This window comes from Gasterosteus aculeatus, chromosome 13 (assembly GCF_964276395.1).
Source record: "Gasterosteus aculeatus chromosome 13, fGasAcu3.hap1.1, whole genome shotgun sequence".
NCBI lineage: Eukaryota > Metazoa > Chordata > Actinopteri > Perciformes > Gasterosteidae > Gasterosteus > Gasterosteus aculeatus.
Window position 1 is genome coordinate 4,469,812 of NC_135701.1, and position 11,381 is coordinate 4,481,192.

General features: G+C 44.2%; 1 protein-coding gene across 6 annotated transcripts in view; it reads left to right on the plus strand.

Annotated features, from left to right (window-relative positions):
* The window catches only part of apba1a (amyloid beta (A4) precursor protein-binding, family A, member 1a), a 29,655-nt gene extending 18,274 nt beyond the window's left edge, over window positions 1–11,381 (plus strand). For 4 of the 6 annotated variants that reach the window (XM_040195747.2, XM_040195746.2, XM_040195749.2 and 1 more), the window contains exons 5-13: window positions 1,506–1,651; window positions 5,089–5,121; window positions 6,707–6,793; window positions 7,269–7,454; window positions 7,568–7,747; window positions 7,824–8,036; window positions 8,163–8,282; window positions 8,372–8,512; window positions 8,678–11,381. In XM_040195747.2, coding sequence (XP_040051681.2) covers window positions 1,506–1,651; window positions 5,089–5,121; window positions 6,707–6,793; window positions 7,269–7,454; window positions 7,568–7,747; window positions 7,824–8,036; window positions 8,163–8,282; window positions 8,372–8,512; window positions 8,678–8,749 — 1,178 coding nt within the window. In that variant the 3' untranslated portion in view covers window positions 8,750–11,381. The remainder of the gene's footprint in view (window positions 1–1,505; window positions 1,652–5,088; window positions 5,122–6,706; window positions 6,794–7,268; window positions 7,455–7,567; window positions 7,748–7,823; window positions 8,037–8,162; window positions 8,283–8,371; window positions 8,513–8,677) is intronic. The other 2 variants (XM_078087059.1, XM_078087057.1) reach the window with 1 other exon arrangement.

The following is an 11,381-nucleotide window of genomic DNA, read 5'->3' on the forward strand; positions in this document are numbered from 1 at the left end:
TCACGAGATAAAGAAAGAAAAACCTAACGACGAAAGAGACAAAGTATTGAAATAAAAACCTAAACGTGTTTTGGAGATATTTTTCTTTCCGCTGGTCTGAAAAGCCTGAAAGAACCAAACTGTCAAAATGTGTTGGTGCATTAAGAAAATAATGTTATTTTTGTGTTAGAAACAACACATGTTTACTGTTAACTCTGAGGTTACACTACCTCACAGCACCACATGCACCTTTTCTAAGGTCGTGCTACCAGGGTCATTATCCGGACCACCAGCTTTTTGCGTCTCACAGACGAGCTTCTGGCAAACCGAGTAGCGTCATTGGCGAATGTGTGTTGTCCTTTTAACCTTGGCCTGGCCTAACCCGCCAGTGTCGAGTACGTTGAGGCAGATTCCTCAACGTTTCCATAGTAACACACGGCTTACTGAACTGCACTGTTGATCTATGCCTGTCCTAAATGCTGCGTCAGCATCTCCTAAATGCCAAGGCACTGAGTTGCAAATGAAGATGGAAGAGGGGGAGAGAAGAGCGGAGGAAAGATGCAGAGATTCCAGTTCCACCACTCACAAAAGCATCAGTGCATTCAATCATGGACACGCACACACAGACACACACAAACGCACGTGCCCCCCTGCTCTGATGATGAGAACCTGGCGGTATAGAAACACGTTGCAGATTTCATTGTGCGTGAGTCTCACAATTCTCTCACTTTTAGACACGTCTCCATGGTAACCACTGTGTGATGAGACATACTTTGTTCCGGGCAAAAACCTTTCTCCTCTATTCTTCATAAGTTAACGCTAGAAAATCAGCGGTTCAATGGTTAAACGTAAAATGTGAGAAAACTCCAAAAATGACTCTGTGTCAGTAATCAGCCGGGGACGTTTCATGTTGACATCCATGATCCTTCGGTAAAACCTTTCACTCTAATGACAAAATGGAACAAGATACTGGCTTTTGATGGCTTTATCCAATATTGAAATGTACCTTCTGAGAACGTATGTAAATTATCTCGTATTGGATTAATTTGATTTTGAATATTAAATGAGGTATTTAGTATGATGTACTCGCTTAATACCAAAATGTAATTATCTAGCCTAAAGAACTAGGGAACTTTTCTTTTTATTGCATTCATCCTATATTGACCAGTCGTGTCTCCCTGTACGCGTTTAAAGTGTAGCTTATGCTTCAGTAAATAATCTCTCAATGCTTTTTAGATCAGTAATAAACCAGTAATAAGAACTTCAGCCAGACTGCAAAAAGTCCACATTCAAAAGATATTAGAATGTATTCTTTGGGCTTTATTTAACTCTCACTCTATATCCATGTTTATAATAATGTATGACAGCAAAGAAGAGCCTTTATGAAATAAATGGTGGACACAATGTTTAATGATCACACACATGTCAACATCAATCGTCGTACACACAGAGAACTCGTCCATTGTATCATGACAGAATGTAAATCCTGTCATATACTGAGACTGAACCGCCCTCCTCCCCTCCAGTCCCAGGCCCGTGTGACCCGGAGGACCTGATCGACGGGATCATCTTCGCAGCCAACTACCTGGGCTCCACCCAGCTGCTGTCCGATAAGACCCCGTCCAAGAACATCCGCATGATGCAGGCGCAGGAGGCCGTCAGCCGCATCAAGGTGAAAACACACAGTGAGCTCAGCGCTCTGCATTGTGACCATCTGCCGTCATCCACTCGTTTTCCAAGACCCCCCCCGATTGTCTTATTTCCCATCAGATGAATTATGGCTCACAGTAAAGCAGGAGGCCTCTGCAGCGGTAATAAATATAATCCTATAACACATCTAATGTCTCTCAGCTTCCAAATTATCAGCAGATATTTTAGTATTTGTTATAACTGGATAAGGTCAAACTCCAGCAGCACTCATAGTATACCAAGGTTTATTATTGGAACGGCACGCCTCATCGAGGTCATCCTTAAGGCTACAACCAGAATGTGGGTTTGTGTACCGTAGAGATATTCTGTGGGGGAAGAAGCTGCTCTCTGAAACATGAGAAAAATGACTCTTAATTGGTTCACTCCCGCAACAAACATTGTCAACGCCTGTTTACTTAAACTCGGGTTATCTTTACTAAACCCTCCGTAAGATGCCAAACTCCAAAACCACCAACCATCGTTGAGTGTTAGCTAGAGCCGTTGTTTTCATCCATTTTCCTTTTCGCCGCCTTCTTCAGGGCCTTTCTGCTCCACCTGTAGATCGGTGGAGGAGTGTGACCACGTTGGCAGGAATGTGTATCGTACCGCCTGCGTACACGCGCGTGTGCATGTTCACCCTCTCATAGCGGCACTGACAGAGGTAACCGCGGCTAGCATCACATTGAGCGCTGCGTTTCCATGGTAATGTCCACGACAGTCTTTCTTCCGCTTCCACAAGCTGTGTTATTGCAAGTCGTGGGTTGAATACTGATTTTTTTTATTTCAAATGATTTCAGGGGGCAAAGCCTTCAAATTTGAGGCATATTTCATATTATTATGGTGTCTTGTTAATGCTGGCTGGCATTATATATTGTAGTTTGAAAGGTGGAGCCTTACAGCCCACTTTATCACTGCGTGTGCAATACTACACTACTTCTCTTTTTAACATACAATGTTACAAGGGATTTGTAATTGCTGATGTTGCTCATAACAGCCTCATTTTTCAATAGCTACATTCTTTCTAATGCTCCTTCTTTCACACGCATGTTCCCACTTAGCAACATCTTGCATGTTCATTTCTGTCTCTAAACCAAGATGAGATTCCAGTTTCCCCACTTACAGAAGCATCAGTGCATTCAATCATGGACACACACACAGACACACACAGACACACGTGCCCCCCTGCTCTGATCATGAGAACCTGGCCGTATAGAAACAGATTTCACTGTTGTCACAATTCTCTCACTTTTAGACACGTCTCCGTGGTAACCGCTGTGTGATGAGACATACTTTGTTCAGGGCACAAACCTTTCTCCTCTATTCTTCAAAAGTTAACACTAGATAATGCTTCAATAGTTAAACGGAAAATTTGAGAAAACTTGTATTATCCAAAAATGACTCCGTGTCAGTAATCAGCCGGGGACGTTTCATGTTGATATCCATGATCCTTCGGTAAAACCTTTCACTTTAATGACAAAATGGAACAAGATACTGGCTTTTGATGGCTTTATCCAATATTGAGATGTACGTTCTGAGAACGTATGTAAGTTAGCACATATTGGATTAATTTGACATCCTGCAGGTCCATTTCTGTCTCTAAACCAATGACTCTATTGTTAGATCTTTACAAAACACTGAAAACTGATTGTGGGGCCAAAGGGGAAAATAAAGTATTCATCCTTCAGCCTTGATGGCCGAACTATTCTTAACACATCCGGCAAAAATCTAGGTGTCATTTTTTACTCTTAACTTTTGTTCTTCTTCACTTTCTTGCATCTCTATTGACATGTTTTCTTAATAAAGTCACAAGCAAGCTGTGTCATTTGTGCGTTCATCTACTCAGGATGAGTAATTAATTTGTCCCTTGATACAGGAACCAAAAAACAAACAAACACAGATTCTGTCTTTGCTTCTCTGGCTGCCAGTTTCATTCAGGCCTATTCAGGCTTATTGCCCCGAACTCTAGCACGATCCTGCCTGTACACAAAGTACCAAACCACACAAAGATCACACTAACTAGCCCGTCCATGTGGGGTCCCGGCTGGTGTGATCCCCATCGCAAGATGTTTTTAAAATAACCAATGACTAAAGATTAATTAGAAGAGGTGAGATGTTTCCCTTTAAATGTAATTCAAACATATCTCTAAAACCTCTATGTCCCTTACTATTTATTTTTTGTTCTATTTTATTGTATTATGTTATTTATATATATATTTATTTGTCATAGATTTTTCACTCTGATTTTGTTTTATTTACTGTATATTATGCAGGTGAATTCTTGATATGTGTCAATATATTTTAAATGTTCATATATTCTGGCATCTTAGATAACCTATATCGTTCTGCGATAAACAGGAACCACCACAGCAGCCAGGAAAACCACCACTTAACGCCATTATCATTTCTTCATGGTGAAGCCCCAGGTTGTGTTGTATGAGTGGTAGAAAGCACATTAAACAGTTAAACAGTCTCAAATAGCCTACAAAAAATATTGTCATCCCTCCAATGACTTAATCTACCAAAATAAAACATTTTCTGTATTTTTGTAATACTAATTACTAACTTGCCCACGTGAGATGACCTTGACATTTTGAAGTTGTGCCCAAAAACAAAGGTTTCATGCTGGACTGAGCAGAGTTGACCGGCTTGATGTGTGTGATGATATTATATAGAGCACACATTCAGAAGGATTCCTCCCTGAGATGTCCAGCAACTAGACCGCTCTTTTCTAAACATATGAAGTGTGATCGTCTGACCGGCGTTAAACATCGCCCAGGTCCGTCCTCGTGCAGCCGGTCCACGGAGCCCGAGGCCCAGGAGACTGAGAGTCAGCGCCTCGCTCCGTCCTGAAGCCGAATACAACAGAGACACCTGCTGGTACCGGATGGACAATGCAAATGTCTTCATACTGCCGTCCATGGCGGCGCATCCAGAGGCTCCTTCCTGCTGCAGGAGGAGAGCATGTGCTCTGGAGCACGGCGTGAGGACAGTTAGACTCCGCTTGTCTCACCTGATGTGTCCTCGGGCAAGACATATGTGACAATATGTGAATGGGACCACGTACAGTTTGTGCTCTCTATTCTAGTACAGACCATTGGTCACAGCTTAATATTATACAGGGAGTGATACCAAAAAGTGCCACAGAAAGCGAAACCACTTCGTGCCTTCACATGGAAGGAAATGTAAAGATGTTATTATTGTTTTATTTATACACATACATATACGTATATGTATGTGTGTTTATATACTGACTTCTGGCGTGGATTCTTGGGATGTCCATCACACACAAATACACAACGACCACACAAACGACACGAGTGGGACTATTCGATGTGAACCCACTGGACGCCCCGTCCCCGTCTCTCTTGTACACCAGTCTAACCCTTGACTCTCCTGTCTGCTTTATTTCATGCCTGGCAGACGGCCCAGAAATTAGCCCACAACAGGAAGAAGGTGCAGTACCTACGTATCCCGTCTCCTCGCTCCACACCGCAGAGCACAGCGCCTGTCTTTCCTCTGCTTGGCTCTTTGTCTCCGTCCACGTCTGTCTGTGAATCACTGCCCCCCCCATCCCCTATGTGTCCCCTCTGTGTCCCCCTCGGCGTGCTGCCATTCTGACCCACTGTTGTCCTTTTCCTGAATCCAGCTTTTTATATTGTTGGGGTATATATTCATTCCGTCTTTGGAACTTTTTTTTTTCAACAACTTTTATTTTGTTAACTTGTTGTGGCTGAAATGCATTTTGCTGGATGCAGGAAACACGTGAGACACTGTGGGGTTTACACCGGGTCTGTGGCTGTATTCCGTGTGCTTTGCCCCTCTGCTGCGATCCTGTTTGTAGTGATACCGTGTATGATACTAACATACACTCCCTTGTTTGCTAACCAACCTAGTCAGGTGACAAACAGTTGGCTCGGCTTGTCAAAATAAGAGCCTCCGGCGATGCTAGTGGCGTAATTAGGCTACTAACTAAAAGCTAATCTTCACCTGGTGATGAACTGTTCCGTTTGACATGGCTCACTAGTGCTTTATTTCATACACTGCTTTGCACGTCCACATAGTGTTTTATTAGTACAATATGTGCGAGTGAACAAAAGCATTGACATCAGGGGTTTTTAGAAACATACCATGCCAACATATATGAAATGTGCAGCTAATGGAAGGTTTTCCATTTAAAGCCTTTGACCGCCCTGCAAAGTGCCATTCCAGTGGTTGTGACTTTCCAATAGCAAATAGCAGACAGGAAATACGCCTTTAGGAACTTCAGAATCCAAAGACCGTCAAGTCATTTTGGTAACATGTCTGAACTCTCATCTCATGCCAGGGTCAACAAGCACAGCACTTTAAACAGGGAGACGGCTGTGTATGTTCCATGTGAATCCATCTGAATGTTGATTTATTTAAAGCTATACTGACCCAAACCACATTCCCCCAAAGCCTTTTTTGCCTTAACATAACTACAAGTTTATTTTTCTTAAAGGCAATACATATACATGCAGAGACTGACAGTCCATCCCTCCCCCATTGAAAAACTCACACGAGCACATTCGATCAAACCGAGGGAGATGACTGGGATTTGTTTCGCCAAATAGATGCTGCTGTCAGTTTGAGTTCATGTGTCACTGTTGCAGATATCTGGTGAGAACAGAGAGGTTAAAACATCTTCAACAGCACAAAACATCTGGTTTTACCAAATTGCAATGTGCAAAATAGTCGTACAGGTTTCCTTCCTTCCAGGTAGCCTTTGCTTTTGTCCTACCTATTAGTGTGCTATCAAAATCAAGCAAACTTAAAGGGATTTGTTCAACATTGGTGGATAATAACAGCGGCATTCTTTGGATATGGTCAGCAGTATTCTGCTCCCGCCCATCAGCGGTTTCCCTTTGCTCTGGTCCTAATGAGACGCCACTGACCGCTGTTCATTCAGTAACATCTGCGCAGAAATGACTTTTGTTGTCTTGTGTGTATGTTTTATGGGTGTGTGTATAATAATGCAATGGGAATGTGGTTGTGTGTGTGTGTGTGTGTGTGTGTGTAGGCCCCTGAGGGAGAGCCTCAGCCCATGACCGAGGTGGATCTCTTCATCTCCACCCAGAGAATCAAAGTCCTCAACGCCGACTCGCAGGTACTGGCTCCGACACACACCCCGTGCCTGTGCTTTGTGTTCGGGTCGGATCGGGGTCTGCAGTCTCAGCCGGGTTCAGATAAAGATTGTTCCCAGTCTACACATTGGTTGCTTTTAGGAATATTATATCTTTTAAAGTATTAAAGTTTACTACACTGACACTTTTTTTGTTTGGGAAAACAGCAAAACCTGACTGAAAAGACCTCTGATGGTACATTTCAAATGTTAACTGTAAAATAAGTAAGAGACCGAGCTAAAAATGGTAATGGCCTAATAAGTTTAGATGTTGTGGAAAAGCATGTTGCTTGTAAACTGCTTAGTAGCTGGAAAAATACTATATATTCAGGGGAACAATTTAATTTCCGATGTGAACCCAAAGTTGCTTGGTTTGTTAGTTACTTGGCTACGATCCCCCCTCTCCCCCCCCCTACCCGTTTAGATGATACAAAGACTGTGATGCTTCTCTCACCCCCAGGACACCATGATGGACCACCCTCTGCGGACCATCTCTTACATTGCCGACATCGGCAACATCGTGGTCCTGATGGCCCGGCGCAGGCAGCCTCGGCCCGACTCCCAGGAGAACGTGGAGGCCTCGGACGGGGGTCACGAGAGCAAGCGGCAGTACAAGATGATATGCCACGTGTTCGAGTCTGAGGATGTGAGTCCGACAGCAAAGTCACGCGGCGCCTTCGCTCGTCAAAAGGGCCGGCGCCTGAGTAACCATTCAATTATACACATAATGATCACGAGTTCACCCGTCCTGTCGTCTAGGCCCAGTTGATCGCCCAGTCCATCGGGCAGGCCTTCAGTGTGGCTTACCAGGAGTTCTTGCGAGCCAACGGCATTAACCCCGAGGACCTGAGCCAGAAGGAGTACAGTGACTTGCTCAACACTCAGGACATGTACAACGATGACCTCATCCACTTCTCTAAGTCGGAGAACTGCAAAGACGTAAGTCGCGCTGTGGATCGAGTCATTCGCACTTTCAAATACTGATTTGCCGTTTTCCTGTGTGCTGTGACCTCAGGTGTCCATAGAGAAAGCCAAGGGGGACATTCTGGGCGTGGTCATTGTGGAGAGCGGCTGGGGCTCCATCCTGCCCACTGTCATAATCGCCAACATGATGCACGCCGGGCCGGCTGAGCGCTCCGGCAGACTGAACATAGGGGACCAGATCATGTCCATTAATGGGACCAGTCTGGTGGGACTGCCACTGTGCACCTGCCAGAGCATCATCAAGGTACGTGTGCTCTATTGTTTTTAATCAGCTACATCTTGAACGAAGATACTATCAACTATATATTTAGAATATAAGTAAAATAATCTAATATAGCCCAACCCTAAACTGAGACCATTGCCTCTGTAGGGTCTGAAGAACCAGTCTGGGATCAAGCTAAACATTGTCAGATGTCCCCCAGTGACCACCGTACTCATCAGAAGGCCAGACCTCCGCTACCAGCTGGGCTTCAGTGTGCAGAACGGCATTGTGGGTACCACTGCTATCACGCAGTTCGTTTAATGTAAAACGGTTCTTCTTTTTGTCACGTAGAAGACTTGATCCGTCCCTATCAACAGATCTGTAGCCTTATGCGCGGGGGCATCGCAGAGCGCGGCGGCGTCCGAGTGGGTCACCGCATCATCGAGATCAACGGCCAGAGCGTGGTGGCCACGCCCCACGAGAAAATAGTCAACATCCTGTCCAACGCCGTGGGAGAGGTGAGACTGGACACGCCCAGAGGCGGTGGCATCGATATATATCAGTACTGTGAAACAAAGTCGATATCCGGGGTTGGCAAACGGCTGCTAGCGTTTGACTTGATCTCCAAGGGGGATCACTGTTGACGATTCCATGACCCGAGTGCTTTGTTCTGTCTCGCTCAGATCCACATGAAGACGATGCCGGCAGCCATGTACCGCCTGCTGACCGCCCAGGAGCAACCTGTTTACATTTAACAAGACAAAGCTCTGACCCCCCCGGACCACTCACCCCTCTCCCCCCTTTATCCACAGTAGTGAGTTGTTAGCATGATGATTCTGTTGCTCAGTTGCTCTACAAGAACGTAGACATCCAACCATCCATCTGCTGTCACTGGCTCTTACTTTGGAGACCTGTACAATTGGTAAAAGAGCGTTCGGACATGATGCATTCAGACACCCAAAAGAGAACAAAAAGATCCCGGTTCACTGTTATTGTTAAAAACAAACATGGTGAAAACAATTCTTTAATGTAGCTTACATTTTCCAGCCACTGAGACAATTTTGGTCATTGTTTAATAAGAAGAGTGAGAACTTCTTACACACTAGAAACCTTAATGAGCGGGAACAGAAGCCTGATTGTGAAATTCATCTGCCCATTCGACCCCTGACCCCTGACCCCTGACCCCTGACTGTACCTTCGGCCATGCCGCTATTTCACTGTCAGGCCTTTGCCTGTGTCTTGTTGTCTGTTTTTCATGCTGTCGCTCCATCTTTCGGGCCGAGCTTGGCTTCCTTTTCAGCTCTCCCTTCTCTCTGCTGTTACCCACTCCGAATACTGCACCCCGGGCCCTTTGCACCACCCAGGGCTCTCCACAGGAGGGTGTGTGGCTCAATCCTGCTGAAATTATTTCACATTCCAACTCCTTTTTTTGCACGTCATATTTCCCGCTGAAACGATAGCCGCTGTCTCCGTTTTGGCTTTCGTTGCCGTCTCTTCTGTACGTTGCACTAGCAGGAGCTCTGTTCCCTTACAGTGTTCAACCAGCTTGACTCACACGGGACCCCACCTAGGTCCAGGTTTGTTGCACAAACTGCATGGTTTAAATAATCCCAGGCTATTATCGTCAACATCTGTGACGAGAGACTAGAAGAGGGGAACGATAATCGCTGATATATCAGCATGAAGTTGAACCCCACTTGATTATTCGTATTAAGCAAAACAACCGTTGGCCATGTTGGGGCGGGGGCCGGGTCCAGCACGTCGTCCTTCCGCTACCGGGGTCTTGCTGCTCGATGCTGTGCAGAGAGGCAGCTTGCGGCATAGTTTGCTGGAACCACCAACGTTAAACGGGAGCTGGATGAAACGATAAAACCAGACTCATCCTCACTTGTCAGATTGCAAACTGGAAACCAGATTCCAACCAGTGTGTATTCAAACAATTGTTTTCAATGGCAAACCTGGGTGTGTATTTTGCCCCGGAAGTACGACGTGTATGACCTGATGCTAACATCTAATACTATCAGAATAACGGAATACCTCGCTATTTCAATCCGATCAACAATCCACTAAAGGCTTTTAAACTCCATTTGCACCTCTTTAAATGTTTTCACTCTGTTGTCTTTGTCATGACTACTTACCCGCAGAACGCAAATAATACACAGCAAAGAAATGGCAGAGTTTTTGTAAAGGCAAACAGTGGTGGTGCAGAACGTACCTCATCGTGTACAACAACGCAGAGACTTTATGACTCCTTCCAACCTTGATGAACCCAGCACAGACCAGATCCACTCCTCTGAGTTCCTTTCACAATAAAAGCACTACACACCCAAAGGAAACACGGAGAGTAGCGTTAGTCTGTCTAAGTGTACCTTAGTTAGACTAATTCTCTAATTCACACGGGTGTCAACATGATTCCGGTGATCTGTCCTCTTCCTGCCCAAATCAAGTCTTCAACCGTCGCAAATTGTCATACTAGTATGTAAAGTTTATGAAGTGAAAAAATATTTTGCATTTAGGAGGAGTCATCATTCCCTGGTGTTTAAAGGAGAATAAACCCCAAAAACACCTATTTTGACATCACCTCTTCCTGGTCTATTCCAATGACCTTTGTGACCCCTGACCTTGGTTTGGTGACTTCAGGCTCGCAGGCAAACACCACCTTGTTGTGCTTTTCATCTCTTTCTTTATCTAACTGGTATTATTGGTTTTGGCAGTTGTAGAAGAATTGGACCTTTTCAAAAACACCAATCTATGAATTATCAATAGTTTAAAAAGATGAATCCTTGCATTGGAATTCAAGTGAAATAACGGCATTATCGGTCCATTATACCTTTACATAAAGATGGAAAGGTGACGCTTTTTTATCTTCTTTCTCCAATTTTTCTAATTTGAATGTTTTGGGGGAATGTTTTTTTTTGTGTATTCTTACACAAAATCACATTTGAATGTTGCTTATAATAACTGCCTAACAATGACATCATGGCTGTCCCCATAAATGACTGTTCTGATGATTGACATGATTTAGCCCATTTAATAGTACCACAAACATTTTCAGCCATTTTCTAAATATATACTTTTATTAATATCGCTCCTGGAAATGTTGTGAATACTTGATTAGCAACAACAAGTCACCAGCCGCAACCTTCTTTCAGCCGTTTTCACAGATAAAAAAGATTACAAGAATGATTTTCTTTCCACTTGTCTCTCAGGGCTTCGGTACGAATCAACATGAACTCACAATAAGTAACGGGGGCTCTTTGGAGAAGAGAGAATGTGAATTACTGTGAATGTTTTGGTTTGTGTGCATCCTTGAAGATGCAAAGTACGTTTTGGTTCAAACAGATGCATCAACTATTACTGAAGGTGAATTATAAACCTTAAAAAGAT